Raw genomic sequence first — 18,065 nt, forward strand, 5'->3', positions numbered from 1 at the left:
AGAGAAGGAAAGAGAGAGCTTCTCTCAAAGACAGAGGACCTACTTTGCATTATGTTTGTATTTCTTCCTTATGTTCTCTGTTCTCTCCCCTGCAGCTCCGGTGACAGTATCCCAGTTTATCCTGACTCAAAGAGATGACAGTAGTCTTTCTGTTTCTTGGCTTGCCCCACGGCAACGCAGCCGGACCTCAGTGGAGTATGAGGTCATGTTCTTTGAGAAAGTAAGGCCTGCCTTATTTGTCCTTCCCCCTTCCACTCAGAGGGGTGGAAATGTTCTCTTGTTCAATGTGTATTCATTACTTGACCCTGTTTGAATTCTGCAGGGAGAGGAGGCACGTTACACAGTGAAGCACCTTCTTGAGCCAAATGTCACTCTGAGAGACCTGCAGCCAGACACAGCCTACCTGCTTCGTGTGAGATCCATTACACCCCTCGGGCCTGGGCCCTACTCCCCAGAGCAGGAATTCCGCACTCTTCCACCAGGTAGAGAACAAGCACTGGTATCTCATTTGGGAGAACTCACTTCTCCATCAGACTGTATATTCACATAATACACAGATCTCTTCTTGTGTTCTGCTGGCTGTAAGGCACAGACACCACAGTCCTGAATTCCTTGTCATGAAGGCCAAGCCTGTTGCTTTGTAGACACAAAAGGCATTTTTACTGTTTCCTTGCTGTCATATAAAATTCACTTGTACTTGCCCATTCAGACCTGATCAGTCTCAGGTTAGTGTGTTGTACTGGCACAATAGTTAACCATCTCTTTATCTAGTTCTCCTGAAGACATTTTGATTCTGGCTAAGGGTTGTAAGTTTGAATGTTAGTCAAATGATTACCACATGCCTCCTTTTGTGTGCCAGTTACTAGTGAAAAGGAGAACTCAGAGGACCTCAATACTGGTTTTTTTCAGCTTTATCAGCTCCACTGTATGTAGTCCAGCTCCTGAATGTAGCTCTGCCCCAAAAGATGGTATATGCCACTGAAAAAAGTTCTCAGCCAAAGCACCATGTGTAGAATGCCAAGCTATTGAGGCCACAAGAAGACCTTTCTCTTATATCAAAGAACACCTTATACAGGTCTTACATCTAGCCTCCTCTTTCCCTGTGTCACCCAAAGGCTTCCCTTTTGTCAAAAGTTTGCTATGATGGAGTTTGCTCTCTCTTCATTTCCGAAATTCACAGATTATCCTATTGACCCTATAGATAATTTTAGAAATACAGGCATTGAAGGGATGCATTTGAAAGGCTAGTTTTATTGTACTGAAATAAGGAAGAAAGCAAAGGCATACCTTAATGCGAATAAATAGTTAAATTAACAATGAAAAGCTGATAAGGAGTTGTGATACCATGAGTGAAATATAAAGATTGGGCTCTTTTTGGCACCAGGAGCTTTTGGTAAAATTTTCGTCAAGTCACAGTGCCAAATGATGATAACATAAATTATCTTTAACCAATATCATAATGTCCTAAAAAGACTTTGTGGAAAATATGTAAGTTAGCATGTACAATTGTTTCATTATGAAAGAATATGTTAGAAAATACTTTAATCAAGATTATGCTTTATTTCAAATAAAAGTTGATCATTTGATCATGTCAAGACATAGGTATTTCGACTATGAAAGGGTTTAAAAAGAAGAACCTGCAAGGTTTCATTTGGTGAGAGTTCTTCTTTGGTGATACTGGAAGCATTGTTTAGCTGTAATGGCCTAGGGATATTAGCGGGACAGGATTTGCAAGGAGAGATTTTTTAATTTAAGTCTGAATTTGAGAATTTAGATCCCTGAATTTCCTGCAGAAGTGCTATGTATCTAAAAGCTTGTCCATTTTAGTAATAAAAGATACTATTTAATCTTTCAAATCTGGAGTTTTTAATTTTAACAAACCAAGAACATTAGCTCTGCCTCTTGATTTCTGCTTAACTAAGCTGGTGATTTTTGATTATTTTAGTGAGATGAGTCAGCATCAGATTGATCAAAAATAAGAAGTGTTAATTAAGCTTTACAGATGCTGACCTTTGGACTAGATGTTAGGAAGCACTTCCACACACAGTTCTCTGCATCATCTGTTCCTTGCTCTAAAATCTGCCCATTTATTGACAAAAATTCTTTAGGGATTTTCTTTCTTCTGGATGTTTTCCTAAATCTCTTTAGGGAAAATATAAAAAAATATAGATTCTCATTAGACATGGATATGAATACTTTTCAGTAATGTATATTTAAGTTTTTAAAATATTTTTTAAAGTTATAGGAAATAAGATTTTAAAACACCAACAGAGGTAATTTAGGATTTTTTCTGATTAATTAAAATATACTGTATGGAAATGGCTGACTTTAGCTTGAGAACCTAAATGGAAGGAGACAACCTGTGTTATGTGAGTGCTATCTGAATGCTATCCAATCACAAAATGAAACCACTTGATGCTCAGTTTTGAGAAAGCAGGAATATGATGTTAGACTGCAAGTTTGTAAGTCAATACTTGCTTGTTTCAGAAGTCCTGAGGCTTCTGTCAGAGTAATTAGGCAAAGGACCAGCCCCAGATATTGATGTGAGGGGAGGGTGTAATTAATGTCATAAAAAAGAAGAGAGTCAAGTTAGACTGTTAGGGAAAATCATGTCTTTGCTCTGTCATGGCCTAAATCACCTACTGAGTGGAAGAAGGGTCTGATCTGAAAGGAGTGTTGGGGAGGAGTTGGGAGCGAAGGAACAGCTGTTCTTCACTTTTAAAAGTGTCATGGAATTTATGTAGAAAATCCGGCATAGGGATGAATTACTTGACTAGAAGACCAAGACTGTAGTTAAGAGTCAACCAAATAACCACCAGAAGGTGCTCCATGCACATGAATAACAGTATGGTAGGACTCGAATGTGGTGGCTCTGCTGCCTGGAAGATGAATGGCTGCAACTTACCTAATGCCATTAACTGGTAGAAGCTGGTTGCTACATTCCAGACAAATAGAACTTGGTCTCTTAAATGATATGGCCTTTGTCTTTGTTCCTGCAGACACGGGAGCTCTGTCTGGTGGAGTCATAGTCTCTATTATCTTTGGAATTCTACTATTTATTGGGCTGCTTCTGGGATTTGTCATCGTTCGGCGAAAGTAAGTATTGATTTTTGGTATTGAAAATGTTATAGATGTGGGAACAGCTGAGCTATGGGAGCTTGAGAAAGGGAAGCCCTGATTTCTCATGGGATGTTGAGGTCAGAAAAGAAAAAGACCAGTGTGCTGCAGCAAGATGGAAAGGGTCTCAGTAAGTAATTTTGAATAGCAGGATTGGAGGGATTGATGTCTGTAAGATATGGTTTGCTGCTTGGAACAGAGGAAAATGTGGTGATTTCTCAGGTTTTTTGCAATCTGGCACTATCATACTGTTACCATGACAGAGGAATAAAAACATTGTTATGGTGCAATAATTTCTATAGCTACTGACCCATAAAGTGGTAATACATGTATGCAGCCTTTTCAAACCATTTTCAATATACCATTATTGTAGTGGTACTCTATCCAGATACAAAATTCTACTTCCTTTCTCAATGTCTATAAGGCTGCTATTGCTTGATTTTAAGAAGATCAGATATTGCACTGAAAGTGTACAGAAAACATAAAATTCATCTGTATCTCAGCACAAAACTACCTGTATGGAAACACAGCTCCCTTTCTAAACGTAAATGAAGCATCACATTTTATTGGCAGCTGTACTTTTCCAAGTAGGTGCAGATTCTGGTTTCACTTTGCTCTGTGCTACTCTGAACTCTGTCCAAGACACCCTGGAAGTGTTGCTTTTCTCTGTGCTATCTCCTGACCATTTTATTTTCATGACTGCTTCTTTCATGACTAGGAGGACTCGTCAGAGACATGCACGGCCAGATTACAATACTTCAGGCTTTGATCGAGGTGAGCTTCAAAGGGATAGTAAAACCAGGGGGAAGCCTGGAATGATTTGGAAGAAATGAAAAGAAACATTAGTTTCAAACCAGATACGAGCATGGCTTTTCTCATGTAATTTCCCTCTTCCCACAGCAGTTCTACTCTTTGCTGTGTACTTGGTAGATTTGTTTGCTGCCATTGTCAGAATCCCCTGGATTCACTTCTGCTTTTGTAGTTTTGCCTTACGAGTGTTGTCCAAAGAGTTGACAGTTCATTTGTTCTTTTGTTTCCCTTTACCATAGAGAAGGTCTGGTTGAAACCCTATGTAGACCTGCAACCATATGATGACCCCAGCAGAGGGGTACTGGAGTTCACTAAGGAACTGGATATCTCTTGTGTCACTATGGAGAATGTGATTGGAGAGGGTGAGTTACTTGTTGCTCTCCCCATCTTTCAGTTTCCTCACACTGTTGTTTTGCTGCCTATTCCTGAGTTCGTCTGTGATCTTTTGCCTCTGGTTGTCCTCAGGAGAGTTTGGGGAGGTCTATCGTGGGTCCCTGCGGCTCCCAGGGAAAGAACGTATTGTGGTTGCCATCAAGACTCTGAAGTCAACATATTCAGACTCACAGTGGTGGAACTTCCTGCGTGAAGCAACAATTATGGGGCAATTCAATCACCCAAACATTGTGCGTCTGGAAGGAGTTGTCACCAAAAGTAAGTAAGAGTGTATGGGAGAGGGTCCTGGAATGAGAGCAGAACCTGGCACATTTCTCATACCTTTCTTAGAGAATTTGCTGTCAGAGAGGCTGTGCTGGGAGAAGACAAGCATTGTCATGTTATCATATGGCAGAAAATGAGGAAGGGAGAAGTGGTATGGATTTCCAACAGAGTCCTGAGGCAGTGTTAGGAGAGATTTTATTGGGTTGGTGAGTAGATGAGAAGTTGGGATAGTGTAAGGGATGCTGCAAGGTTATATGTGACACAAGGAATAGTACAAGATCATTGGGAGATGTCTAAGGAGAAGGGGCAGCCGCTGTGCCAGTGGAGTGGGGGTGTTAGCTGGGGTTGGACATGATTCTCTGTGTTGGGGCAATATGGAGAGCATTGAAAGGCAAGAGTAGGAGAATTTCAAAAAGGCTGACACCTCTTTGTCTTTCTCAAGGGAGGCCAATGATGATCATCACTGAGTATATGGAGAACGGAGCACTGGATACCTTCCTCCGGGTAAGAAACTCCAATCTGTAATAGGCTTGTGTACTGCCAAAATTTGCACTTGACCTGGATTTAGGGCCCTAAAATAAGACTAGAAATAAGATCCAGACATCCACTTACTTTTGCTTACGGACACTTCCACTCTCAGCAGCTGAAGCGTGATTCCATCCAGTTTGCTCAGTGACCAGAGTGCTGTCCTTGGTAGTTGAAGTGCAGGTGCCTAATGATGACTCTGGAGACCACCACCAGTCCCTTAGGGAAAATCTGTTGGGGCCTTTGGGCTGCAGCATTGCCTTTTTGCTTGCTCACCAATACCCACTTTTGTAAGTTGATAAGGTCAGTGACTAGAAGCCAAGCAGATTGATGTCACTTGACTGGGACCTTCTCTGACTTCTTCTTCCATGCAGGAGAATGAGGAAAAATTTAGCCCTGTGCAGCTTGTGAGTATGCTGCAGGGAATAGCCTCTGGCATGACCTACTTCTCAGAACACAATTATGTGCACCGGGATCTGGCTGCTCGCAACATCCTGGTGACACGCAGTCTTCAGTGCAAGGTGTCTGACTTCGGTCTCTCACGAATATTGGAGAATGATGCAGAGGGAACCTATGAAACCAAGGTAATGCAAAAACAATCTTTCAGTCTTGTATTATAAATTAACTGTAGTATCTGAGGAAAACCCATAGTAAAACTGCAAGTCACAGTGTGGATGATTCAGAAGGTGGTACTTTTCGTTCTGGAGTCTATGCTGACTTTGTTTGCTAAGAAATTCAGAGGGACTGTGGTTTTAAAATGAGAAGCAAAGTAAGAGGTCTAATCTCTTGGACTCAATCTAGCTTTGAAAATAGCCTTGCTGTGATCAGGGTTTTGGACTAGAAACATCTCTGTGTCTTTCAATGAAAGTTCCAGCAATTTTAATGCATGGTGTCCTTCAAAAGTAGGGCTGTGCGTGGTGTCAGGCTCTTACTCCAACAGTAGTGATTTTGTGTAGTGTTCAGCTGAACAAAGGGCTTAAACTTGTTTACTTTCCAAGAATATTTCTGTCCTTTTGAGAAATTTCCCTGGGGTGGTTACATGTCACTTCAAGTGAAGTAGGCCCAGACTCTAAACCGCTTTGTAAGGTCTTTGCATGAAAGTACTGGAGAAATACAACTTAATGATACATGCTGGATACGCTATGTCTCTGCTCTTTCACAGGGTGGTAAGATTCCCATCCGATGGACAGCTCCAGAGGCCATTGCTCATCGGATTTTCACCTCAGCCAGTGATGTTTGGAGCTTTGGAATTGTCATGTGGGAGGTGCTGTCATTTGGTGACAAGCCATATGGGCACATGACCAACCAAGAGGTAACAAGACACTGAGCTCAAGGGCTGATTTAAAAAAATAAACAAGGCATGTAGGCCCAACGTTTGTAGATCCCCCTCCACCTGCAGTCTTGATATTCTTTAGGATACATAACTATGTCTCCCTCCCTGCTAAAAATCAGTACAACCAAGTTAAAGGTAAAAAATGTTCAACAGCAATGAGCCAAATTTAAGAGTGGATAAATCAGCTATGGCTTTGTATCTGGAGAATTCTCTGTTTCATCTTCTTCTTCCTCTGGCTCTCAAGTATTGTGTCTGGTCTCATTCTAGGCTCAGCACATCTGTGAGGTCAGCACATGCTGTTGAAATTGTTCCTCAGAGTCTGTTTCCCTTTTTCACACCATGTCTGTGCCAAGATCGTTTGGTCCTTACTTCTCATGAACAAATGTCCTGAGTGGCAAAGGGGAGCTAAGCTAGTAAAGGATTGAAAGTATGTGCACATGCCACTTTGCTTTTTAACATCCCTTAGGTGTCCTGATCTTGTGCTGTGCTGCCCAAACCCTGTGTCATACACATGTAATCTGTTTCAACCCATCTCAGACTGTGCAAAACAGTGAATGGCCCACTCTTAGCCCCACAGAGATTTCTGGCTCCTCTTCCGCACTCTCTGCTCTTGGCCAGATTTCTCTCTGTCCTCTGTGCAGGTGATGAAAAGCTTAGAGGATGGATACCGGCTCCCCCCACCTGTGGACTGTCCATCTATCCTCTATGAACTCATGAAGAGCTGCTGGTCACATGATCGGATGAGGAGGCCTCATTTTCAGGAAATCCGGGCACAGCTGCAACATTTCATCTCAAGTCCCCAGCTCCTCCGGCCTGTTGCAGACTTTGATCCCAGGTAAGCAGGCTGTCACTGGAGGAGGAGAGGTTAACTGGGAGATTTTCACCTCCCTGTCCCCAGCAGGAGGAGAGGCAATGCTAGCAATGCGGACTGGCAAGAGGCACCTTGCGTGCTCTGTGTGCAGAAGATAGTAAGTAGTCATCTCTCTCTCCTGGTGACAGAGAGATAGCCAGTGGCCTGGTCTGACCTTACTGTGCAGAGAGCAGATAGTTGGCCTAGCCCTGTCAGAGGGTGCTTGCTTGCCCTCTGGCTGCTGTCTCATAGTGCTGTCCACTTGAGGTAGTTTCCTGGCTAATGAAGGTTTTATTTGTCTCTAGGGTAACACTCCGTCTCCCCAGCTGCAGTGGATCTGATGGAATCCCCTACCGCTCCATCCCTGAATGGCTGGAATCCATTCGTATGAAGCGCTACATCTCCAACTTTCGCACTGCTGGCTTGGACACCATGGAGTCCATTCTGGAGCTCACTGCTGAGTAAGCACAGGCCACCCACGAGGCACCTCAGGCTGTGATACAAATAGCTGTGCCTGCCTCTGTGCTATCTAAATAGGCACTGAGATTTGCTTGGAAGGCATCTCTCCATCCTTCTCTATGTAGTTACATGGAAGTGGACTGGCTTCTTGCCCTAAATGGGAAGAACCAGCCCAGAATTGGGATCAGCCCAAACTGTGAGACTAATTCCCTAACTGTCCTTGTCCATACTTGAGGCTCTTCGGGGGTCTGAGCTGCTCTGAACTAACATCAGACACAAACAGCAAGGGGAAACAATAGGTGGAAAACAGTTCTCTTAGCTGACCATCTCCCCTCCCTTGTAGGACTTAATAAGATAATTTTCTTGCTGTGAACCCCATATGGGCTAGTGATATTCCCCTGCCTCCATCAGCTAGGCACTGTTCTGTCATAGAGCAAATCTTTCTGGCTCCTTAGAAGGACTCAGGTCAGATGCTTTACCGACACAGCTGTGTTCTCTCATAGGGTTGGGGATGTACAGCCGGCTCCAACCAAGGCAGTTACACAAAACAAATGAGCAGGCACAGACATGCTAAAGGGTTGAGACATGGCCCATATCACAAGCTGATTTAACAAGTCGTGATTTACTGGGAGCACAGGCCTAGTCATGAGGTGGGAAAGGTCAGTTGACTGGGTGGGCAGAGATGCCAGGAAAGGGCAGGAACATCTAGAAGTTTCTTCCCTCTAGAGTAAAGATAGGTGTAGTAGGAGGCACTGAGGGAAAGGAAGCTTTCTGAACTAATGCTTGGTAATTGTTACCCACATCCTCATCCCCAAGGAATAAGAACAGCAGTTAATTTTTATCTTTCTTTTCCCATTTCCTCCAGGGATTTGAAACAGATGGGAGTGTCACTTCCAGGCCACCAGAAGAGGATCCTGTGTAGCATCCAAGGATTTAAGGAGTGATCAGTTGTTGTGCTCTTAAGCTTGAAAAATGCCCATTCTTACCAGATATCACTTGGAATCATTCCTATGGCAATTGCTTCCAAATGAGTGACTGGGACAAGCAAAGCAAAACAACCAGAACTGAAAAGGCTCATGAGGCAACACCACCTGCTCTCATTTCTGTTCCCCCTTGTTTTAGCTCTACAGCAGCCATGAGTATGTTTCAGAGCACTGGTCTTAGAAACTGTTCTCAGCCCTGTCTTCTACAGTCCATTTTGTGCAGCACTGAGTAGTCCCTGTAGTCCATATACTGGAGTTTCAGACCCTCAGTGTATCACATGGAATACAAAATGGGCTGGGAGTGGTGAATTATGTTTGAGGATTGGAAATGAGGGTTCAGATTTATAGCCTGGGACATTCAGGGAACAGGCACAAGAATACAGACAGGTAGAGACTGGGCTCATTCACTCCCTGGCGTACATTCCTTCTCACTTCAGCAGCCTTCTGTCTTTCTTATTTTACAAGAGGAACAAACTATTCAGCCTTTCAAAAGGCTGCTGGTAAGGGATATATTTTTTAATTCAGCTGTTCTTGCCTTGAACACCAACCCGTGGTGTACTTCTTTCTTCAGAGGACAAATTGGGAGTAGCAGCACACCCTGCTGTAACTTGTGTGATAACATCACCTCAGCATGTTGCTGTTTTGCACGTGCACACTCCAGAGGGGAGATTTACATCTCTCCAAACGGCTTAATACCTTTTCATATACCATGAACAGAAACCCCTTTAGTTATCCATTTTTCTCTGCCCCTTTTTAAAAGAGAGAATAGTCTTGTTTGGCTGGATAGGGTATTTGTAACAGAAAAATGTGTAGGGGGTCTGCCTTATTCCTTCTCTGTGGAGGAAATGTTATTATTTATCAGATCTCAAGACACATATCTGTAAATAATATTTTGTAAATAAATCTGTGGCAGAGCAGGCTGTGTTGGTGTTCTTTGGCTTATTTCAAATATTATTGGGACCTTTAGCATACATATCATTAGTTCCAGCAGGGTCCTTACATCCATGTTTAGCTGTTTCAGCTGATGGTCTTTATCCATTTAACTGCAGACTTGATGTGGAAGTACAGTTGCATTAGGATTAAAGGATACCTATGCACTTGGTCACTTCAGATTTTTTTTTCAACCCAGTTACAGACATACATATCTAATATCCATCTTTTTACAGCTGTTATTATTCCTAAATCATAAGAAAGATTAGCAGCTACTGCTGTAGTTTGATGAAATACATGAGTAGTACTTCCTTCTGCAGAATAGACTGTCCAGGGATAAAAAAAATTCTCACTGATGTTCCTGAGACTTTCATCTATTTGGGAAGAGTAGCTACCTCAAGATTTATTTTTCAAGTCTAGGTTGGTGAAGGCAAGTGCTACACATTCAGTAATCAGTTACTTGCTAGAGATAACTATCAACATTTCCATAATTGTATAATGCTCCAAGTTCTTATGGCTATAAGTTAACACTCCTGCTCCTGGGAAAGACTTGCTTAACCACAGATAGACAGAAGGGTTAAGAAGCAAAGAGCAAAGGAACTGCAACCTAAAGCAAGAAGGTTCAACATGAGAAGCAGCAGAATATACACAAGGTACCACAGAATACACATACTACAGCTATTCGAGTCACTGTAACTAGAGCTGACAAACCAAGCTCTTACTATGAATCATTAGTATATCAGTAAGTTCAGCCTTAGTAATTGATGTCTTTAATATGAAATACAGATAATAAGTTGCTACCTGGCAGACACCCAGGCTAACACATAAGCCCTGATAAGGCTGACACGAGATTACAAGCTTATGTCATGCATGTGTAAACTTTGGCCTGTCATTGCAGGTGATAGAAAGGTGGGAGGTTGATACATCACATAGCTGTGCTATCTGGGCCCTTATTCAGAGGGACCTTAATAGAGGGGAAAAATGGTAAGAGAGGAGATTCAGGAAGCTGAACAAAGGGGAATAACAGAGCCTTGCAAAGGGGGAAGAATAGCCCCATGCACCAGTACAAGCTGGAGACTGACTGGCTGGAAGCAGCTTTGCAGGAAAGGACTTGCAGGTCACACTAAACAGCAGGTTGTGCCTGAACCCTTGTAGCAAAGGAAGACAATAGTATCTGGACTACATTAGCAAATGCATCGCCAGTAACTGGAAGGAGCCAATTCTTCCTCTTCATTCAAGCATCAATCAGACACCTGGAGTGTTATGTCCAGTTCTGGGCTCCTCAGCACAAAGAAGGACAAAGATTTACTGGAGCAAGTGCAGTGAAAGGCCACTATGATTTTGAAGGGATTAGATAATCAGACATACAAGGAGAGAGCTGGTACTGTTCAGACTCGAGAGGCAAAGGATTGGGTGGTTCATCATTGTGTATAAATACCTGATGAGAGGGAATGAAAAAGAAGCCAGACACACCTCAGTGGTATCCACTGAAAGGAGCAGCAGAATGCAGTAAATTCCATTTGAAGGTAAGAAAAAGGTACTGAAAGTAGTTAGCACTAGAACAGGTTACCCAGGGAGGTTGTGTTCTCATCCTCAGAAGTATTAAGATATGGAGGGGTACATTCCTGAGCAACCTGCTCTAGTTGACCCTGCTCTAAGCAAGGAGGTCCCTTCCAACTTCAACTGTTTAAACCTGCTGAATCAGCTGGCCTGATAGAGAAGAGGCTGTTCAGTTCCATGTCCTCAGGTTACAGCCACTAGCAAGCCTGAGCATGTATTCCCAATAGGTACTCATGCACACAAAATACACAAGCATATAATATGTACATGTACATAAAAGCACACACAGTGCACATGACTGGCCTGAGGCAGAGAGCACAGCAGTCATGCAAGCACAGCACAAACAGCCTGATCCTATTCCCTTCTCTGGCTGATCAGGATGAACCTGTTAGAGGGAAAAACATACATATGTACTATGAAACCCTCTAGTGTCCAAGACTAGCTATTCAGTAGCTGGCTCCATGACCTGGAGCTTGAGCTAGCCTCCTCTGTTGCTGGCACCAGGACAAGCAAATTCTCAAGGCCTGCAGCCCTGCTCAGTGGTGGGCACTCAGACATGCACACACACACCCACCCCCTGGAGCCCTCCAGTAGTTAGCCTTAGACATTGGCTCTACCCAGCAGCTGGCCCCAGGATTCCCTGGTCTCCCAGTCACCTCACACACAAATGCAAACTGTTCTCTTGTAGCTGGTCCAGTAGCTGAGTTTCAGACCCAAGAGTAGCTGGCTTGGATCTCCTGGAATCTTTACAGCTTGTAGCTAGACTCACAGCTATGCCATGTCATGGCTCTCAAGTCTCTTGCCCTACTCACCAGCTACTCTGACTTGATTTTGCTAGTGGTAACACAAGGGCATACACATCCACTCAATATGCACAGACTCAGGTATTTCCAGCTGCTGGTGCTTAGATCCACATGCATGGAATAGAGTCCATTCACAGGAAAAAAAAAGTTATTGCAAAGGCAGGACAAACTGCACTGATGACACATAGGGCATGGCCAGACAAGCATGCTCTGTACATGCAGACACCACCTTCTTTGCCCTTTTCCCCTCAGTTTTCCCATGGTGCTTCCTGTCCTTGATCACTCCCTTTTCCTGCATTTGATCCCACCCCTAGACATCCCATAACAAAGTGTTGTACAGTCATAAAATGCTCTTTCCCTGTACTCCATGCCCCTCAGAAGGATTAATCTCCCCTTAATCCATAAGGTGATCCAGAGTGTCCTTCCCATTGACTCCACTGGACAGGTTTCATACCCAGACACCAGAGCTATGATCCTCTGATAGCTCTAGGTTAGAGCGCTTCTCCATCCCATCACAGTTTCTCTCCTTCACACTCCTTGGTGGTTGTAGGCATGAGCTTTTATAAATAAATTTTATATATAATTTATATACAATTTTATATAGTCTAGAAACAACCTCTCAAAACAATGTCTACAAACCACCAAGAAGTCAGGTAAGGGGAAAAAAAAAAAAAAATCAAAGGTACAATTTGTTTATTCTTTGCTCATGCTATAGAAAACCTCAAAGCATTTACTGGATCAATTTGCAAGAAGTCATCAAAGATTTTCCAAAAACTGGCAAGAGATTAAGAGTAGGTTTCATGTCTTTGAAGTGTAGAAACATTGGTGCTTGCCACAAAGGAGTTTCACCTGCAGTGACCATTACACTACCATGCTTAAAACCATAAACATCAAGTACAAACACTTTCAGAGTAGCAATAGTTAGGGCAAAGCAAGCTAATTGACCACTTTTATTACAGTCCACTTGCAACAGACTGGAATATTCATCTCCCAGTGACACATCAAGCAGACTACAATCTTGCTGTACTGAAATGCAGTCTTCCACTGCTTTAACTGAGAGCTACTCTTCAGGTACAGAAAAATTGGAACTAAACACTCTGGAAAGGAGACCAAGGCACAGAGAGAAAAACACCACGTTCAGACTCCTCATCTCTGGAGGTAAGGTGGAAGAGCAGCTATACATTCTCCACTGCCAAAGACACCAATTTTCGTGGGCAGTTGAACAAACACAGCAGACAGGTAAATGGAAAAAACCACACATTTTATTGAATGCAAACAGTGGTTGGACAGTGTTGTTATTCAAAAGGTTTGTTCAGTTTGAGAGTTTCTAGTCTAGAAATGGGGCTCGGTGCAGTAACACTTAGAGCCAGACAGTACATTGCAATTACACTGCAGCTTTCACTGACAGCAGTGACAGAATCCGTACTGGAATGGGGAAACGTTCCTCAGTCTGCTGAATCCTCATCCGTGCACAGAGACGTCTCCTCTCCGTGTGCTGCCCATCCTTATGACAGTCTTTACTTGTAAACATGCATTCTTTGGACTGCTTTGCTACTCTGGTGCCCAGCCTGGCTGTCCAGAAACCACACTGGGAAATGATTCATTTTGGGAAGGGAAAAGGATTTTTTAGAAACAAACAAAAAAAATGTTTCCAAACTCAGGAACAGAGTAGTAATTCAAATATTGCCAGTTTAATCTGGCTAAGGAAAACAAAAAGGTGACAAGACAGTTAATCAGTAAAATCCATTAAAAACAGGAAAGCTATAGCAGGTTAGCTTTTTCCAGCAACAGTAACAGATCCTTAATGTTCTGCCTCCACACACTAACCTAGGAGTCAGGGAGGGAGCAGGGGAAGACATCCCAACAATGACGTGCCACAAGACAGAAAATAAAATTGAAGACAGAAGTGGTGCTGAGATGTAGGCTTCCACCTTCTAAACTCCCATCATTATTCTTGGCTCCATGGAACTGCAGAATGCTCAGCCCTTCCCAGCACCTGCCACCAGGTCGTTCTTGCTACTTCCACCAGGCGGTGGTGGAGGTCTGGTCTTTCTCCTCCAGAATCTTGAGGGAACAGCGACTGTGCACTCACCTTGATCATAGACCCCAGCCTGGAATATACTGGGGCCAGGAAACAGTAACAGAAGTGGTCCTTTCTTGGTGGGTGTGCAGAGTGAAGTCTAGGAGCGGTGAATCCTACATGAGTAAAGAACTGTGCTGGCATAGTCTCCATTGGTAGCAATCTGCCTTGTCAGGCAGAAGGGTAGGACAATGGCAGGGAGGGGAAGAGTAATGAGTGCAGGGGGGTCTCAAGGATATGCCCACTCCAAGCTCCTCAGCGTGCCATTTTTGCACGAACGGTGTGACACTTGATACACAGCACATGCCCATCCAGTGGAAAGCACCCATTCTCATCTGCTTCAATGGACAAGGGCTTCCCACAGTCCTGAACAGGGAAAGAAGAGGAAGGGAACTCAACAACAGCCCATGGCAAGGTGATTGCCTTCAAGGATGTAAGAAATGCCCCACCATATCAGGATAATGGCTCACAGCCTACTGCTCTTTCTCTGATGGTGCAAATGGGAGATGCTATTTTGAGGGGAAAGTGAGCCACTTCTGTGATCCCAGCATGCTCCCCTGGTATACACAACTGCTGCATTAGGGGTGTTGGACAATACAGCCACCCTGTATAGTCCTTGTTCATGGACCCATGGTCTGCAAATGTCTAATTTTCTCCTGAACCTGCTTCAAAAATGCTCCAGATTCATTCAAAACAACTTTAGTATTTTGTCAGGATAGATAACAAAAGGTACGCAGTTGCTGGTGATGGGCATGGGACAGATGGGAGGAGTTGGCCACCAGGCTTACCTCACACTTGTAACATTTCATGTGGAAATTCTTCTCCAGTGCCACCACACGCACTGTCTCATCCTTCCCAGGCTCTGGCATGATAGGCTCACTACAGACTGAGCAGCGTGGAGCATACTTTCTGCAACACACAAAAACATGGAGGAGACCGTGACCACTGTGGTGACATTCAAGGCAGGTTTCTCACTGCTGTTCAATAGTATTAGCCACAAGGGAATAATAAATCACAAAGAAGTTTAGGTGGGAAGAGACCTTAACTGCTACAGGGTGCATTGCTGACAGTTTTAACTTCACATCCAACAGATGACATGGGCAACCCAACCCCCACATGTATGTGCTCTCTCCTTACCTATGGTAGTCATCCACACAGTGAGGCTGATTGGACTGGTCCACAATAAAAGAGGTCCCCTCAAGAGGGGTATGGCACATCACGCAGGTGAAGCACTGGGGATGATACGAGTTACCAGTAGCCTTCAGCATCCGATCTGTTATGGTCTGTTTGCAGACACTGCACTTTTCCAAGGTCCCCTGAGCCCAAAGGAAACAAGTAAGACACATTAATCCAATCCACCACCTGTGCAAGGCTATGCCACAGAGAGCCACAACAGAAGGAGGAAGGGAAAGCAAGAGAGAGCAACCACAGCAAACTCAGCACTCTCCAGTGGCTTTTATTCCAGTGACTCACAGCATAGCAGTCCTCACAGAAGGGCTTCTCATCCACATTGTAGAACTGCTGCCCCTGCAGTTGCTTCTCACATTTGAAGCAGGTGAAGCATTCCACATGGAAGAGGCTGTCCAGGGCCCTCACGGCTGGTTGAGTTCGTGATAGGGGCTTCCGGCAGAAGCCGCAGAGCTCTGTCAATGGAAGAAGAAAGGGATTAGGAGAGATAAAAACTCACCGCAGTCTTAGTCCTACTGCTGTCCACCGAGGGAACACACCAGAAGTAGCAGCCTCTGAGGGGGGCGGATGCTCCATATCCTTCATTAGTTTCTGAGTCAACTTCTCTAGCTCCTCTACCTCCTTCATGGTCAGACAGGAATTCCCTCTAGGTGGATCCGCACTGGAACCTGTGGGTCTATGCTGCAGGAAGAAGAAACATTCAATTCCAAAGGACACACATAGACAGAGTCCTTCCCACCCAGTCCCTAATAGACCTACTTCTCTCACTTTTACTGGTCGTCTCTATCCCTCTTTAGGGAACAATCTGCTATCCACTCTGCTTGCTCCTTTCTACGGTCACATGAAGTCCTATCCCCTCTTCACCACTCTCTCTATATTTACATCTCTCTTTCAGATGGGTAACAGCCTACCCTAGTCTGTGGCAGAACCTCCCTCATCCTGTGATTTCACTCCCAGTGTGCCTGTCCGAAGACATCCATAGCTCTTTCCCTTACCATGTCCTTTGCAGCAGCAGGTTGTTCTGTTGGACGTGGCTTCACCTGCACTTGGGGTCTTTCCCTCTGCTGGGCATAGGTGAAATTGGGAGGCTGTGGTCGAGAGGAGGGACCTGAAGGTGAAGGGGCTGTGAACTGAGTCTGAAGGGAGGTAGGATATCTTGTAGAGTTTGAGGGAGCCATGGGAACACTGGCATCTGATTTGGACACAGATATAGGAGAGCCAGCAACAGAAGGTGGGGTGAATTTAGGGGTAGGCTGAGCAGGAGGGAGAGAGGGGGGTGGAGGGACTGGTGCTTGTGGTTCCTTGCGTTGCTGTGGGGCTGCCCATGGGGTTGGAGTGGGGTTCAAATCAACTCCAGGGGGCTTGAAAGATGAGCTTCCACTTGGCTTTGGCGTGAACTTGGAAGGAAAGGAATGAGGAGTATCTCTGGGTGCAAATGGCATTTCCTCATGGGCTTTTGGGGCCAATGGTTTCTCCAGAGAACCTGTGGATCCTGGAGTTATCTGTAAAGGGAAGCAGCAGAAGGAAAACAGGCAGTTATCAGCAAGGTGGAAGAGAAAATATGCCACCTATAACAGTAAGTCTGCAGCTATCCTAGACCCAGAATGCCAGGAGTACCAACTGTTACATATTTAGCAGTCCTAACAAGTTGCAAAATCTATGCTTTCCAGTCCTTCACGAATACTTCCATGCTATAGTTTATCCAGACATTTTAATCTTCAGTAGCACCTTTCTCACTACCTCTGTTCAGCAAACTAGTCATCTCTTCTTCCACCTGCAACATTCTGGAGAGCTCACCCGGGATTTGAAGGGGTCATTCTTCTCCATGTCATCCAACATTAGAGACAGTGAGTCAATCTCAAGATCAATGCTGCTCATCTTGCCACGTACCTATACCGCCATCCATGAGGAAAAAGGGAGCAGAGCATGTTACAGGAACAGCCAGAGAAATGAGTGCATCCCCTTACAATAGCAGATTTTGATACTTTGGACTGTGGTACAGATTTGCTCCTTGCTTTCAGTGGATAACAAGTTGGTGAAGATGAACAGGATACAGTCTCCAAGGTCTACAAAGAGTAGGAAAATGCACAGCCCAAAGAAGTTCTCAGACAGATTTAGGTGGAAAAAGACATCTGGAGGTCTGTAGTTCAACACACTGCTCACAGCACAGCTAACTCCCAAGATACACCAAGTTGCTCAGGGCCCTGTCCAGATGATTCCTGAACATTCCCAGGGATGCAGGTTCCCCAGTCTTTCTGGGCATCTGTGCCAGCGTTGAGCCACCCTTGGAGCGGAACAGCGTTTTCTTCTGTCCAAGAGGAATTTCTCTTGCCATAACTTCTGTCCATTGTCTCTTGCTGTGCCCCAGTAAGAAGAATCTTGTCTTCTCTCCAGCCCTCCTTTAGATATTGCAGACTGCAGTTAGATCCCTCCCTTGGCCGCTTCTTCTACTCCAACCCCCAATGACTGCTACGACCTTCTACTGGATTGCATCTCCTTCAGTATTCCACTGGAGTTATACCAAAGAGACCCAATGGATGCAGTCCTCCAAGATGCAGCCTCACTAGCACAGAAGGGAGGAATAATCACAGTCCTTGCCCTTTTCTCACAAGTGCAGCCCAGAGTGCGGTTGGCCTTTATTGCCACAAGGACGCATTGCTGGCTCACATTCAACTCACTGTCCACCGAGAACCCTAGGTCCTTCATCTGCAGAGCTGCAGCCCAGACAGCTGACCCTAACCTATGCTGGTCCATGGGGTGGTAGCATTTT

General features: G+C 44.4%; 2 protein-coding genes across 10 annotated transcripts in view; one reads left to right on the top strand and one right to left on the bottom strand.

Moving 5' to 3' along the window:
• Positions 1 to 9,651, top strand: part of EPHA1 (EPH receptor A1) — a 34,200-nt gene extending 24,549 nt beyond the window's left edge. Inside the window, exons 7-18 of the mRNA XM_017814687.1 lie at positions 96 to 220; positions 323 to 482; positions 3,000 to 3,096; positions 3,836 to 3,891; positions 4,167 to 4,289; positions 4,393 to 4,578; positions 5,027 to 5,088; positions 5,484 to 5,693; positions 6,272 to 6,421; positions 7,084 to 7,277; positions 7,598 to 7,753; positions 8,617 to 9,651. Of these exons, the coding sequence (XP_017670176.1) occupies positions 96 to 220; positions 323 to 482; positions 3,000 to 3,096; positions 3,836 to 3,891; positions 4,167 to 4,289; positions 4,393 to 4,578; positions 5,027 to 5,088; positions 5,484 to 5,693; positions 6,272 to 6,421; positions 7,084 to 7,277; positions 7,598 to 7,753; positions 8,617 to 8,695 (1,598 nt within the window). The 3' untranslated portion in view covers positions 8,696 to 9,651. The remainder of the gene's footprint in view (positions 1 to 95; positions 221 to 322; positions 483 to 2,999; positions 3,097 to 3,835; positions 3,892 to 4,166; positions 4,290 to 4,392; positions 4,579 to 5,026; positions 5,089 to 5,483; positions 5,694 to 6,271; positions 6,422 to 7,083; positions 7,278 to 7,597; positions 7,754 to 8,616) is intronic.
• Positions 9,652 to 13,269: 3,618 nt separating this feature from the next.
• ZYX (zyxin) overlaps positions 13,270 to 18,065 on the bottom strand; it is a 28,926-nt gene continuing 24,130 nt past the window's right edge. For 7 of the 9 annotated variants that reach the window (XM_017814704.1, XM_017814699.1, XM_017814695.1 and 4 more), the window contains exons 4-10: positions 17,093 to 17,185; positions 16,291 to 16,797; positions 15,835 to 15,976; positions 15,581 to 15,750; positions 15,245 to 15,423; positions 14,896 to 15,016; positions 13,270 to 14,473 (exon numbers count right to left, since the gene is read on the bottom strand). In XM_017814704.1, coding sequence (XP_017670193.1) covers positions 14,363 to 14,473; positions 14,896 to 15,016; positions 15,245 to 15,423; positions 15,581 to 15,750; positions 15,835 to 15,976; positions 16,291 to 16,797; positions 17,093 to 17,185 — 1,323 coding nt within the window. In that variant the 3' untranslated portion in view covers positions 13,270 to 14,362. The remainder of the gene's footprint in view (positions 14,474 to 14,895; positions 15,017 to 15,244; positions 15,424 to 15,580; positions 15,751 to 15,834; positions 15,977 to 16,290; positions 16,798 to 17,092; positions 17,186 to 18,065) is intronic. The other 2 variants (XM_017814697.1, XM_017814705.1) reach the window with 1 other exon arrangement.

The sequence above is a fragment of the Lepidothrix coronata genome, unplaced genomic scaffold (genome assembly GCF_001604755.1).
Source record: "Lepidothrix coronata isolate B3197 unplaced genomic scaffold, Lepidothrix_coronata-1.0 Scaffold46, whole genome shotgun sequence".
In the NCBI taxonomy this organism is placed as follows: domain Eukaryota; kingdom Metazoa; phylum Chordata; class Aves; order Passeriformes; family Pipridae; genus Lepidothrix; species Lepidothrix coronata.